Genomic DNA, 12,310 nt, shown 5'->3' with positions numbered 1-12,310 from the left:
CCACCATGCCCAGCTAATTTTTTGTATTTTTAGTAGAGACGGGGTTTCACCGTGTTGACCAGGATGGTCTTGATCTCTTGACCTCGTGATCCACCCACCTCGGCCTCCCACAGTGCTGGGATTACAGGCTTGAGCCACCGCGCCCGGCCGTAGATATGGGTTTTAACCATGTTGGCCAGGCTGGTCTCAAGCTCCTGGCCTCAAGTGACCTGTCTGTCTCTGCCTCCCAAAGTGCTAGGATTACAGCTGTGAGCCACCGCACCCAGACAAGTTCGTCCGCCCTCCTTCCTTCCCTCCTTCCCTTCCTTTCTTCCTGCCTTTTCTCTCTCTCTCTTTCTTTTGGAGTTTTGCCCTGTCACCCAGGCTGGAGTGTAGTGGCATATTCTCAGCTGACTGCAACCTACACCTCCCAGGTTCAAGTGATTCTCTTGTCTCAGCCTCTCGAGTAGCTGGGACTACAGGCGGGTGCCAACATGCCTGGCTAACTTTATTTGTTTATTTATTATTATTATTATGTTTTAGTAGAGACAGGGTTTCACTATGCTGGCTAGGCTGGCCTTGAACTCCTGACCTCATGATCCACCTGCCTCGGCCTCCCCAAGTGCTAAGATTACAGGCGTGAGCCACTGTGCCTGACTGAGGTTTTTAGTAAGAGCTTTGAAAAGTATTTTGGCTAATGTTGTAATATCTCAATCAGACACTGGTTAAAAAATTAGCATATAGGGGAATTATCAGATGGTGGACCTTCTCCCAAGCCCCCAGCACAGTTAAACTGTTGAATTTCCTTTGAGCACTGATCAGTTTCCGAGGTGATGGTGTTTATTTCTTTGTGTTTATTGGCTGTCTCTCACTTCCACACCAGAATTTAGGCATTTTGTTTAACTTGCCCATCATGATCTTTCCGACGCCTAGAAGGATGTCTGCCACATAGCAGGTGTTCAATAAATATTGTTGAATAGATGAGAAAAAAATGTATGCAGAGAAAAAATTAGGAGACAGGAGACATATTACAAGCTCATGGAGAAACAATAAGTCACTAACTTCTTCCTTACTAGGAAGGTAAAAATACTATTTAAAATAGGTGGTAATGGTGCCAGTGATAGCCAACAGGGTTAAGTACTGTTGTAAACACTGAGCTAAGTTCTGTACAGGCATTCATTTATTTAATCCTCATGATAACCCTATGAAGCACTAGCAATCTTGCCATTTTACTGATGGGGAAACTGTGACACACAGAGATTTAATAAATTGCCCAAAGGCACAGCTAGTGAGTGGAGGAGCAGGATTTGAACTTTAACTGTCTGGCTCCAAAACCCATTTGAATCCCTTTGCTTTACTGTGTCAAGCTGATCATAGCAATATGGCAGAGAAAAGGACACCTGGGTTCAGTGTCAGAGTCTAGCCCATGCTAGCACCAGAGAGACCACATGTGCAGCGGGAGGAACATACAGACGGGGGTCCAGAGAATAGTTTCTGCTCATGCTAGAGTGACCGATTAGTGGCTTACCCATTCCAGATGGCTGTCTTCTGCAGAGAGTATCTCAATCCTCAAATTGGGACCTGGGACCTGGAACCTGGCTTTAGCTGATCTCTGAGGTTCTTTTCGATATTAAAGTTTTCAAGCCCCAAAGAAGTAGAATAATTGAAAATTACTTCGCCTCCCCAGGCCACAAAGTGACATAGATCATAAAATTTTACTAGCCTCCTGTGTTAGTGTTTATGTTTACAATAAAGTCCTCACTAATTTGATTGGAATAAATCAGCCAGCCTCCAAGTAGACTGTCTTATGAATACATTTAAGGAGATTTGTGCAAATTATTGTATGTTCGTATTATGGAATGCTATGTAGTTTAAAAGCATGTGGTAGGTCTATGTGAAATGATACAAGAGAAAGTCTATAATATATGAGCAGAAAATGTACTTGCAGAGCAGTGTGAATAATATCCCAACTGAAGAACTGTGTACATGTGCATACCTCCTCACACCTGGGTGTATGTGCCTAGGAAAGGATCTGTTAGGGTATGCCCAAAACCTTTAATGGTTGTTTTTCCCTCAAGAGGTGTGGGGTAAGGAGGGAAATTTCACTCTGTATTTATATATCTGTTGTTTGTTTGTTTACAAGAATGTGCTTCTTTTACATTATTAAGAACTATATAAAGGCAAAAAGTTAAAGTGATTTATAATTAGGTTACCAATGGTGTATGTATAAGTGCTATTTCCAAGAAAGGGACCTTGAGAGTACTTGGAAGGCTTGTTCTCAAGTATTCGTACCATTTCCTGCAATCTTGTTGAACATTAACTTATTCCACCTGTGAAGATGCAGTTGTTTAGCAAGGAGACTCTTCAGCCCCGCACAAGACATTTGAAGAAACGGTTGCTGCCTTTGCTGTCAGGAAAGAGGAACAGACTACCCAGAGCAGAATTTCCAAAAGCAGATTGAACCTTTGGGGGCAGAGTTCCAGCCCAGTGTAAACTGGTAAAGAGTGAGCCCTCTTCGTACAATCTGATTATTGCTGCTGTGTAAAAAGTCCTCTTGATTTTTATGTATTTATTACCTACCGCCTTACTAAATGTTTTAATGTGGCTAATCATTTTGATTTCTGCAGATAGATATATATCAATATTACCAATATTGTAACTCATTTTATTTTCTTATCTGACTGAATTTTTGGATACATGTTAAATAATAACAATTTTAAAATACAGACCTGTGTTCTGTGTTATGACTAAATGCCTTTGACTTTATGTTGGCCTCTGCTTTTGTTCAGCATTAACTCACAGATAGCCAGGGGCCACTCTCTGTCTTCTCAGAAGAGGACAAGGTCCTTATGCTTAACTTCATATTTTCTTTAATTTGAAACAGGGCCTCACTCTGTTGCCCAGGCTGGAGTGGTGCAGCAGCAGGAACAGCTCACTATAGTCTCTGTCTTTTGGGCTCAAAGGGATCCTTCCATCTCAGCCTCCTGAGTAGCTGGGACTACAGGCGCGAGCTACCACACCCAGCTAATTTTTGTGTCTTTTGAAGAGATGGGGTTTTGCCATGTTGCCCAGGCTTAACTTCATATTTTCATTTAGGATTCATATATGTTTGGTGCTGTCTATACGTCCATTATTCCAAAAACATATACACATGTTTACTGCAGATCAGAGAAGTTTTGAAATTTTTGGTGAAATAGCTATGTAGTTTGCTATCAGAATATCTTTATGATTATTTAAAAACTATTTTAAACATTTGTTCCTTTTTTTTTTTCCTTGAGACAGAGTCTCTCTTTGTTGCCCAGGCTGGAGTGCAGTGGCGTGATCTCGGCTTACTGTAACCTCTGCCTCCCCAGATTCAAGTGATTCTCCTGCCTCAGCCTCCTGAGTAGTTGGGATCACAGGTGCCTGCCACCATGCCTGGCTAATTTTTGTATTTTTAGTAAAGATGGGGCTTCACCATGTTGGCCAGGCTGGCCGTGAACTCCTGATCTCAAGTGATCTGCCCACCTCAGCCTCCCAAAGTGCTGGGATTACGGGACTGCGCACAGCCACGTTTGTTTCCTTTTAAGAGGATTTTTACATTATGTTAAAAATCTTGATTGGTGGAAGTTAAGTTTCATAATTTTCCTTTCTCTGTATGAATAATATGCTTTTATAGTGCTATCACAAAAGGTGCCTTTTGCAGAGTGCCTCATATGTTGCACTGGACTAAGTAAGCATTTTATCTCATTAATCTTCACAACAGGCTATTAAAGTATTATAATTTTAATTTTGCAGATGAGAAAACTGAAACTTAAAACATTTTAAACTTGGCAAGGAGCCTGTAATCCTAGCACTTTGGGAGGCTGAGGCAGGTGGATCACCTGAGGTCAGGAGTTTGAGACCAGCCTGGCCAACATGGTGAAACCCTGTCTCTACAAAAAAAACCACAAAAATTAGTTGGGTATGGTGGCGCACACCTGTAGTCCCAGCTACTAGGGAGGCTGAGGCAAGAGAATCACCTGAACCCAGGAGGTGGCGGTTGCAGTGAGCTGAAATCTTGCCATTGTACTCCAGCCTGGGCGATAAAGGGAGACTCCTCCTGGAAAAAACAAAACAAACAAACAAAAAAAGTTTTAACTTGCCCAAGGTCAAACAGCCAGCAAATGCCCGAATCTGGATATGTTAGCCCTGGCCTAACTTTATCACTTCCTTGGGCATTTTGGGGGGTAATTTTGGCTTGGCCAGCCAGCATTACCCCCTGAGACCCCTGGAGTTCAGACAAGAGGATGCCTTTTAGAGGAACATCTACTGTTGAGTCAAAATAACTGTGGAATTCCCTGTACTCTGGATTGGTAAAAAGAGGCGGGAGTTATGGGCTGAGGTTGACTCTCTTAGTTCCCTCAGCAACATGAAGGCAATTTCTCACAACCTGGAGAAAGTAGATCCCTGTGCCTCTGTGTGGTGTGGGCAGTGTGGTGCTCTGGGGCTACAGTGCAGAATCTTTGAATCGCCTGCAATCTTGAGGACTTTGGCTGCACTTCTCCTGAGCTTCTGGCCCACCTAATATTAGTCACGTTACTCAGGTGTTTGCATGTGCCCTGGGCTCAGGGCATCTGGCATATGTCACTGTGGAGGGCAGTTGTAAGTCCCTCCTGGGTTGTGAGGGTGGGGCTTCATGGGGAGCCGCAAGCCCTGAGCAGTCCCTGTAGCGATCCCTGGAGCCTGTGTTTTGGGACTCTAGTTGAAATATTGGGTGCATTTGAAGATGTCCCAGATCATCTTAGACCACCAGCCATTTTTCTGAGGACATGGCAGAGATTTGCCAAGTTTGGGAGTCACCCAGGACCTAGAGGGTGTGATTAAGAAGGAACCTACTTTCTGGCCCATTTGTCTATGAGAGAAGCAGAGTCCACCAGATCCTTCAGTATTACGAAGAAATTGAAGCTGCCCCAGTCTTTTGAACACATCTCCATAGACTAGATGGATGGCGGAACAGGCACTTGGCTGTAGATACACATGGTTTGGTATGCAGAAGTAAGACCTCCTGGCTGGACCTGCTTCAGAAGGCTTGTTTGTTTCTCTCCGCATGAAGAGGACTTAGGAAGGAGATGAAATGCGATTGCGAGGGATTGTGAGGAGGTAGCCCAAGCTACTTGATTCTTAATGCTAAACTGAATTCTAATCCTTGTTTCCTTTTTGGTATTGGATTAGAAAAATGTAGGGCAGGATTAGAATTGGCTGTTAACAATACCCAGAACAAATATATACCCTGAGAACTTTGGAAAGGAAATAACTTCCTAGGAATGGTTGCGGCTACAGCAGTAATTTATGTGTCTTTTAACACTTGTGGTACTTGTTTATTATTATTTTTACTATTATTATTATTATATCTGCCTTTTCCTATCAAAAGGTGACTTAAGTGTAATTTTTTTTCAGTAAATTTATATTAATTTTTAGTGGCAAGAAAGTTATTCATCCTCAGTAATATGCATTCAGATGAAGACAGTGAAATATACTGTTTTCTGCTGTCATTGTGGCAAAGATGAAAATAAATAAACCTCAAGATATTTGATCAGTTAGTATGTTAATTTGGAGAACCACATAGTGCTGGTGAGGGTGGGAGACATACTTTTGGAAAGTCATTCAGCAGAGTTTATCAGGAGCCTAGAACATTTAGACATTTTACTGGTTTATTCCATACTCAGAAAGCTGCCCTAGCAGAATAGTTCATGCTAAGAAAAGCCCTGGGCACAAAGTTGTTCACTGACACATTATTTTGAGAGCATTTTTCTTATGCAGAAAGCTTGGGACAACATTGGAAGGCACAAATTGGCAAGTAAAGATTAATTATAACATTATTGCACACAAATAAGCTTTTGGTGTGAGTTTTTCTAATTTTCCTGTGCATATCTGCTTTAAAAATAGTTGTTGCATATTTTTTTTGCCCTTCGCCATATATTGTGAACATTTTCTTTCTCTTTTGTGCTTATATATGAAAACTCTAACCTTATTTGAAACTAGCCTTCTTTTCTTGTACCTCGACAGCTGAACATTATTTGGAAAAAACATTAAGCTGCGTGGTCTAACTTTAAATTCACGGTCATGAACGTTAAAGTAGTCCTTAGTACTGTGAATGCTAAAACATTTCCATAGCACATTTACTTGCCCAATCTCTGGGGAGATATGTAATACCTTCTTTCTTCAAAGCTTCCATATATAACATGCCTCTGCCACTCTTAGCCAATGACTTCATCTCCAACAAGGAAACCCCTCACCTCTGCCACCATGTCTCCAAGCCCATTTGTGACTTTCCTGTCCGTCCCACAGGATGCCTCCTGTCCCAGGTCAGGCTCTCCTCTTGTGTCTCAGCTCAAGCTCCTTCCTCCTCCTCAGTGACTTCCTTCGTTTATTGCTCCATTATCTCTCCTGCATCATCAGTTTCCCCTTCCCTTTTGACTTTTTACCAGCATCACTAAAAATGCTGTAATCTTTCACGTCTTTAAAAAACAAATCCTGCCCTTGCATTTATGTCTCTGTCTACCCTGTTCGTTTTCATGCCTTTTCTCTGCTACCTTTTAAAGCAAAACTTCTCTAAGAGTTGTTGAGATAGTCTGTCTTGTCTTCCTCCTCTTCCATTTTAATCTGGCTTCATTCCTATTATTTCACTGAGACACTTGTCAAGGTCTACAAAGACCATGTCTGTCCTCATCTCATTGCTCTTTGAGTCATTTTTAGCAGTTGTCCCTCCTGCCTCTATTTGATGATAAGTCCCCAGTGTTTCACTCCAGCTGAGGTTGTGCTTCCAAGCCCAAGAGCTACCTCCAGCCACCTATTCAGTGTCTTCCCTTGAATGTGCCTTAGCCATCTCAATCTTTTCTTTTCTTTTTTTTTTTTTGAGACAGAGTCTTGCACTGTCGCCCAGGCTATAGTGCAGTGGTGCGATGTCTGCGCGATGTTGGCTTGCTGCAATCTCTGCCTCTTGGGTTCAAGCAATTCTCCTGCCTCTGTCTCCCAAGTAGCTGGGACTACAGATGGTGTGCCACCACACCCGCCTAATTTTTTTGTATTTTTAGTAGAGACAGGGTTTCACCATGTTGGCCAGGATGGTCTCCATCTCCTGACCTTGTGATCCGCCCGCCTCAGCCTCCCAAAGTGCTGGGATTATAGGCGTGAGCCACCACGCCCAGCCAGCCTTCTTATTCTTAAAACAACTAAAATAGAACTCCTTATGTTCTCCTACAGACCAGTTCTTCTCCTGCTAAAGCTCCCTGAATGTCTCTACATCAGTTTCTTGGCTTAAACCAAAAATCTGGGAGTTAGCTATGTTTCTTTTCCACCACATCCAGCTTATCAGCTAGCCCTGCTGGCTTTACCTCCACAGTCTATTATATCCAGTCTACCCACTGCTCCCCATCTCCTCTGTCATGCCTGCACTGTTGGAAAGGCCTCCTGACTCCACTCCCTGCTTCTGTTCTTGCCCGCTCCATCTTGGATCTCAGTAGCTCATCAGATTACGTCCTTACCTTCTGTGGCTCTCCAATGCCCTTCAGATAAACTCACACTCCTTATCAAGGACCACGAGGCTGTATATGATCTGACCTCCAACTCTAGCTTATATCATCTTCATTTCCCAGAAAATGTCAAGCTCATTTTCCTTTTTCCACAAGACTTTGTGCTGTTCCTTCTCCTTTTCCTAGTTCTTGGCTGACTTCTTCCTTGTTGGGTCCATCTTGCTTAGAGTGGCCTTGCCTGACTCCCTACTTAAGTAGGCAGTCCACACCCTTTTTAGAAAAATCATAGCACCTTATTTATTTACTTTGGAGCACTTATGAGAAGATGCATTTGCTCTTTCCATTTAGTGGCTGCCTCCTTCCCTAGAGCAGCAGCTCCACAGGAGCTGAGCGGCATAGTATCTTGTTCATTCCCATGGCCTAGTACAATGGCTGGCAAGTAGTGGTTACCAACAAATGCTTATTGAGTGAAAGCTGGAATGAGTGAGTATGTATTTTCCCATATAATTATTTCCAGTGGATACATAGTATTCCATTGTACAAATGTAACCTAATTAACTTAATTAACTTAACCACTGCCTTATTATGGATATATTGGTTTCCAGTTTTTCACTACACTGAAACATGCAAAGTAATCTAAATGGTTATTGGGAATGTTGTTGACAGTGGACTATTATGCAGGCATTTAAAATCCTAGGAAGCATTTTTATTAAAATGGGTGAAATGAGTATGTTAAGTGACAAAGCGTAATATAAAATTACATACCTACAGCATGATCTTCTTTTTTTGAGTCAGAGTCTCCCTCTGTCACCCAGGCTAGAGTACAGTGGCATGATCTTGGCTTACTGCAACTCTGCCTTTCTGGCTCAAGTAGTCCCACTACCTCAGCCTCCTGAGTCGCTAGGACTACAGGTATGTGCCACCATGACTGGCTAGTTTTTGTATTTTTTTGTAGAGATGGATTTTCACCATGATGTCCAACCTAGTCTCAAACTGCTGGCTCAAGTGATTTGCCTGTCTTGTCCTCCCAAAGTGCTGGAATTATAGGCATGAGCCACCACACCTGGCCAACATGATCTTAACTATGTAAAAGTGCATAGAAAAAGCTAGTATGAAATAAACTGTGTGTTTTTTTGTTTTGTTTGAGATGGAGTTTTGCTCTTTTTGCAAAGGCTGGAGTGCAATGGCACCATCTCGGCTCACTGCAACCTCTGCCTCCTGGGTTCAAGGGATTCTCCTGCCTCAGCTTTCTGTGTAGCTTGGATTACAGGCGTGTGCCACTAGGCCCAATTAATTTTGTATTTTTTAGTAGAGACAGGGTTTCACCCTGTTGGTTAGGCTGGTCTCAAACTCCTGATGTCAGGTGATCCACCCACCTCCAGCTTCCCAAAGTACTGGGATTACAGTCATAAGCCACCGTGCCCGGCCAATAAACAAAAATGTTAATTATGCATTTCAAGTTGGCATGATTACAGATGCCACACCCAGCTAATGTTTGTACTTTTAGTAGAGTTGGGGTTTCACCATGTTGGCCAGGCTGGTCTTGAACTCCCGACCTCAGGTGATCTGCCCACCTCAGCCTCCCAAAGTACTGGGATTACGTGTGAGCCATCACGCCCGGCCTGATTGTTTTTTAGTACACAAGTAATATATGGAGCCAGGTATGGTGGCTCATGCCTGTAATCATAGCACTTTGGGAGGCCAAGGTGGGCGGATCACCTAAGGTCAGGAGTTGGAGACCAGCCTGATGAACATGGAGAAACCCCATCTCTACTAAAAATACAAAATTAGCTGGGCTTGGTGGCACATGCCTGTAATCCCAGCTACTCGAGAGGCTGAGGCAGGAGAATCACTTGAACCTGGGAGGTGGAGGTTGTGGTGAGCCAAGATCATCCCATTGTACTCCAGCCTGGGCAACAAGAGTGAAACTCCATCTCAAAAAAACAAGTAATACATGGAATTTTTTTTTTTTTTTTTTTTGAGACGGAGTCTGGGTCTGTTGCCTGGGCTGGAGGGCAGTGGCGCAATCACGGCCCCACTTCTCAGATTCAAGCAATTCTCCTGCCCCAGCCTCCTGAGTAGATGGGGTTACAGGTGCACACCACCACACCCAACTAATTTTTATATTTTAGTAGAGGCAGGGTTTCACCATATTGGTCAGGCTGGTCTCGAACTCCTGCCCTCAGTTGATCCGCCCACCTTGGCTTCCCAAAGTGCTGGAATTACAGGTGTGAGCCACTGCCCCTGGCCAGAATTTTTTCTTTATATTTTTCTGTCTTTTCCAAGTTTACTGCACTCTGTGTGTGTGTGTGTCTGTTTTATAATCAGGAAAAAAGTGCTTAAAACTTTAGGCACTTACGACATACCGGATTACTAAAGATAGTCAAAAGCAGAGTTAGGAACCATTGAGTCTTAGAAAATTGTCTGTTTGAAGCATACGTGCTGATGACAGCTGTTGCCCTTCGAGTCACTCTGGACATGTGTTACTTGGGTTTTCAGAGTAGCAAGAATGGACTTTCCTATGGAGCCTCACAGCTGGTCATGTGTGTGTGTGTTTGTGGTGTTCAGGAAATGGGGCTTACCAAAATGGTGATTTGGGGATGAGATCTCTCTGCAGATGTGCTTGGTGTTGGGCTCAAGCCATTTTCCAGTCTCAGCCTCCCGAGTAGCTGGGATTATAGGCATGCAGCACCATACCTGGCTAATTTTTGTATTTTTAGTAGAGAGTGGGTTTCATCATGTTGGCCAGGCTAGTCTTGAACTCCTGACTTTAGGTGATATACCCACCTCGTCTTCCCAAAGTGCTATTTTGTTCATCACTGAATCCCTAGTATCAATTACAGATGTGAGCCACTATTGCCTGGCCAATAACTATTTTTATGGTGGGTTGATTATGGCTCAGTAAACCAGTTGGTGAATTTCATGATTCAGAAGCACAAAGCCTAAGGTGGGAAATGATCTTGTCTAACAGAGAGATGGAGAAGTCTTTGATATTATATTAAATTTATTTTCTCTTTCTGTCCTTTTTTAGAGATTATGCATGATGTGATAAAGAAGGTCAAGAAGAAGGGGGAATGGAAGGTGAGTAGAAAGTGCAGTTAGTGGCCTTAAAGGTGAGTTCGCATGGAAAAATCAGAAGGGAATGAAGCTGGAGGAAAATTGTAGGCAGGAATGAGGGCTTTTGCTGTGTTCAGAGAGTACAGAACACTCCTGGATTGGAAAAAGTTTATCTTCTCTGCCTTACATTTCATATGGCCTTGGTTAAGAGGTCTGTCTGTCATGAAGCTTATCTTAAAGACTACCTGGTCAGGCAGTTAGCACTGGAACTCTTTTGTTCAAGCAAAGTACTTCCTGGAATCTGTTAGATAAAGCAGAAGAAGGTATAATTCTGCTGGCTCTGGGAGAGGAAGAAGAGGCCTTATTGTCCCTTTATGGTGATAAAGCATCTCCATAGAACCCATGTACAGTTTGTGCTCAAAGCCCTCATCTGGTATATCCTCACTGATCTGTAACTACGTAAGACAAAAATAGTAAGCTCGTTTATTCATATAAGATTGAGAGCAGTGCTGGAAACTATAGTGTACTTGAAACAAACATTTAAGCCAATCAAACTGAAAATGGCCTGGGACTGGAATGTGTGGTACAGGAGTGGCACCTGCTGCCCCCTGTGCATGAAGTCAGCATTTTGAGGACTACTTGGTTGTCTGAGGCTGAGAATTATACTGGCCAGAAGGGTGTGCAGTTTTACTTGAATTGTTCTGCATGTAGTTGAAGGATTTATACTAACCTTTCTTGCCCTCAAGTTTTCCTGTAGTTAAAAGCCCATGCATTTTCAAGTGCATTGGGCCTTGGAACAATAGAGCTGATTAGTACAGGAGGATTTTGAAGTCTCATCTGTGGCCTTTATTTTAACCAGCACATCTGTCCTTACCACCCAGAAGGGGAGGTTGTCTGGTGGGAACTCCTTATGCATACCTTTTTCTCTTACCCTTCACATCAGTGATGGGCTTGTAGACATGTGAATATTAAACAAATCTTGAGGAAGCTACCTTATGTAATAAAAACTAATTGGCCCTTGTACTGCAGCAGAAAGCTTTCTCATCCATACTGTCTCCCCTGATGTGTCTTCCTCCTGTTGCCCCCCTTCTCAGTTTATAGCATTACAAAAAGAGAGGAGAGAAAAAAAGAAAAAAAGAGAGGAGAAATAGCTTTGTTTTAACTGCCAGCTTCCTCTCCACTGTGGGCTGAATGAAGATAAGAAAGGTTAGCTGAAGAGTTGCAGGTCTGAAGCTTTTAGGCCAGGACTGGAATGTTCTTGTTCTTCCAGCCTAGACTGAGGTACACTATGGTCCCAGCTGACGTATGTGTTAGTGACACAGTTCTGATGATGCCTTTCATCAAGTCCTCACATGCCAGACCACATGTACAGGCACTAGTGTTCACTCTCCCCTTAAACACAAGTTTATGCCCTGAAAAAAGTACTCACTAATATGATTATCTCTGAATGTTGGAGCTATAGATAATTTTTCCATTTATTTATTTATTTACTTATTTATTTGATGGAGACTTGCTGTCACCCAGGCTGGAGTACAGTGATGTGATTTTGGCTTACTACAACCTCTGCTTCTCAGGTTCAGACGATTCTCCTGCCTCAGCCTCCCAAGTAGCTGGGATTACATGTGCCCGCCACCACGCCCAGCTAAGTTTTGTATTTTTAGTAGAGTCGGGGTTTCACCATGTTGGCCAGGCTGGTCTTGAACTCCTGACCTGAGATGATCTGCCCACCTGAGCCTCCCAAAGTGCTGGGATTACAGGCATGAGCCACCGCGCCCAGCCCC

General features: G+C 43.1%; 1 protein-coding gene across 2 annotated transcripts in view; it reads left to right on the top strand.

Annotated features, from left to right (window-relative positions):
* The window catches only part of STXBP1 (syntaxin binding protein 1), an 89,845-nt gene that overhangs the window by 36,990 nt on the left and 40,545 nt on the right, over positions 1 to 12,310 (top strand). For both annotated transcript variants that reach the window (XM_017549072.2, XM_017549073.2), the window contains exon 2: positions 10,504 to 10,553. In XM_017549072.2, coding sequence (XP_017404561.1) covers positions 10,504 to 10,553 — 50 coding nt within the window. The remainder of the gene's footprint in view (positions 1 to 10,503; positions 10,554 to 12,310) is intronic.

This window comes from Cebus imitator, unplaced genomic scaffold, assembly GCF_001604975.1.
Source record: "Cebus imitator isolate Cc_AM_T3 unplaced genomic scaffold, Cebus_imitator-1.0 Scaffold216, whole genome shotgun sequence".
NCBI classification, from domain to species: domain Eukaryota; kingdom Metazoa; phylum Chordata; class Mammalia; order Primates; family Cebidae; genus Cebus; species Cebus imitator.
This window is presented reverse-complemented; position numbering and strand designations above follow the sequence as displayed.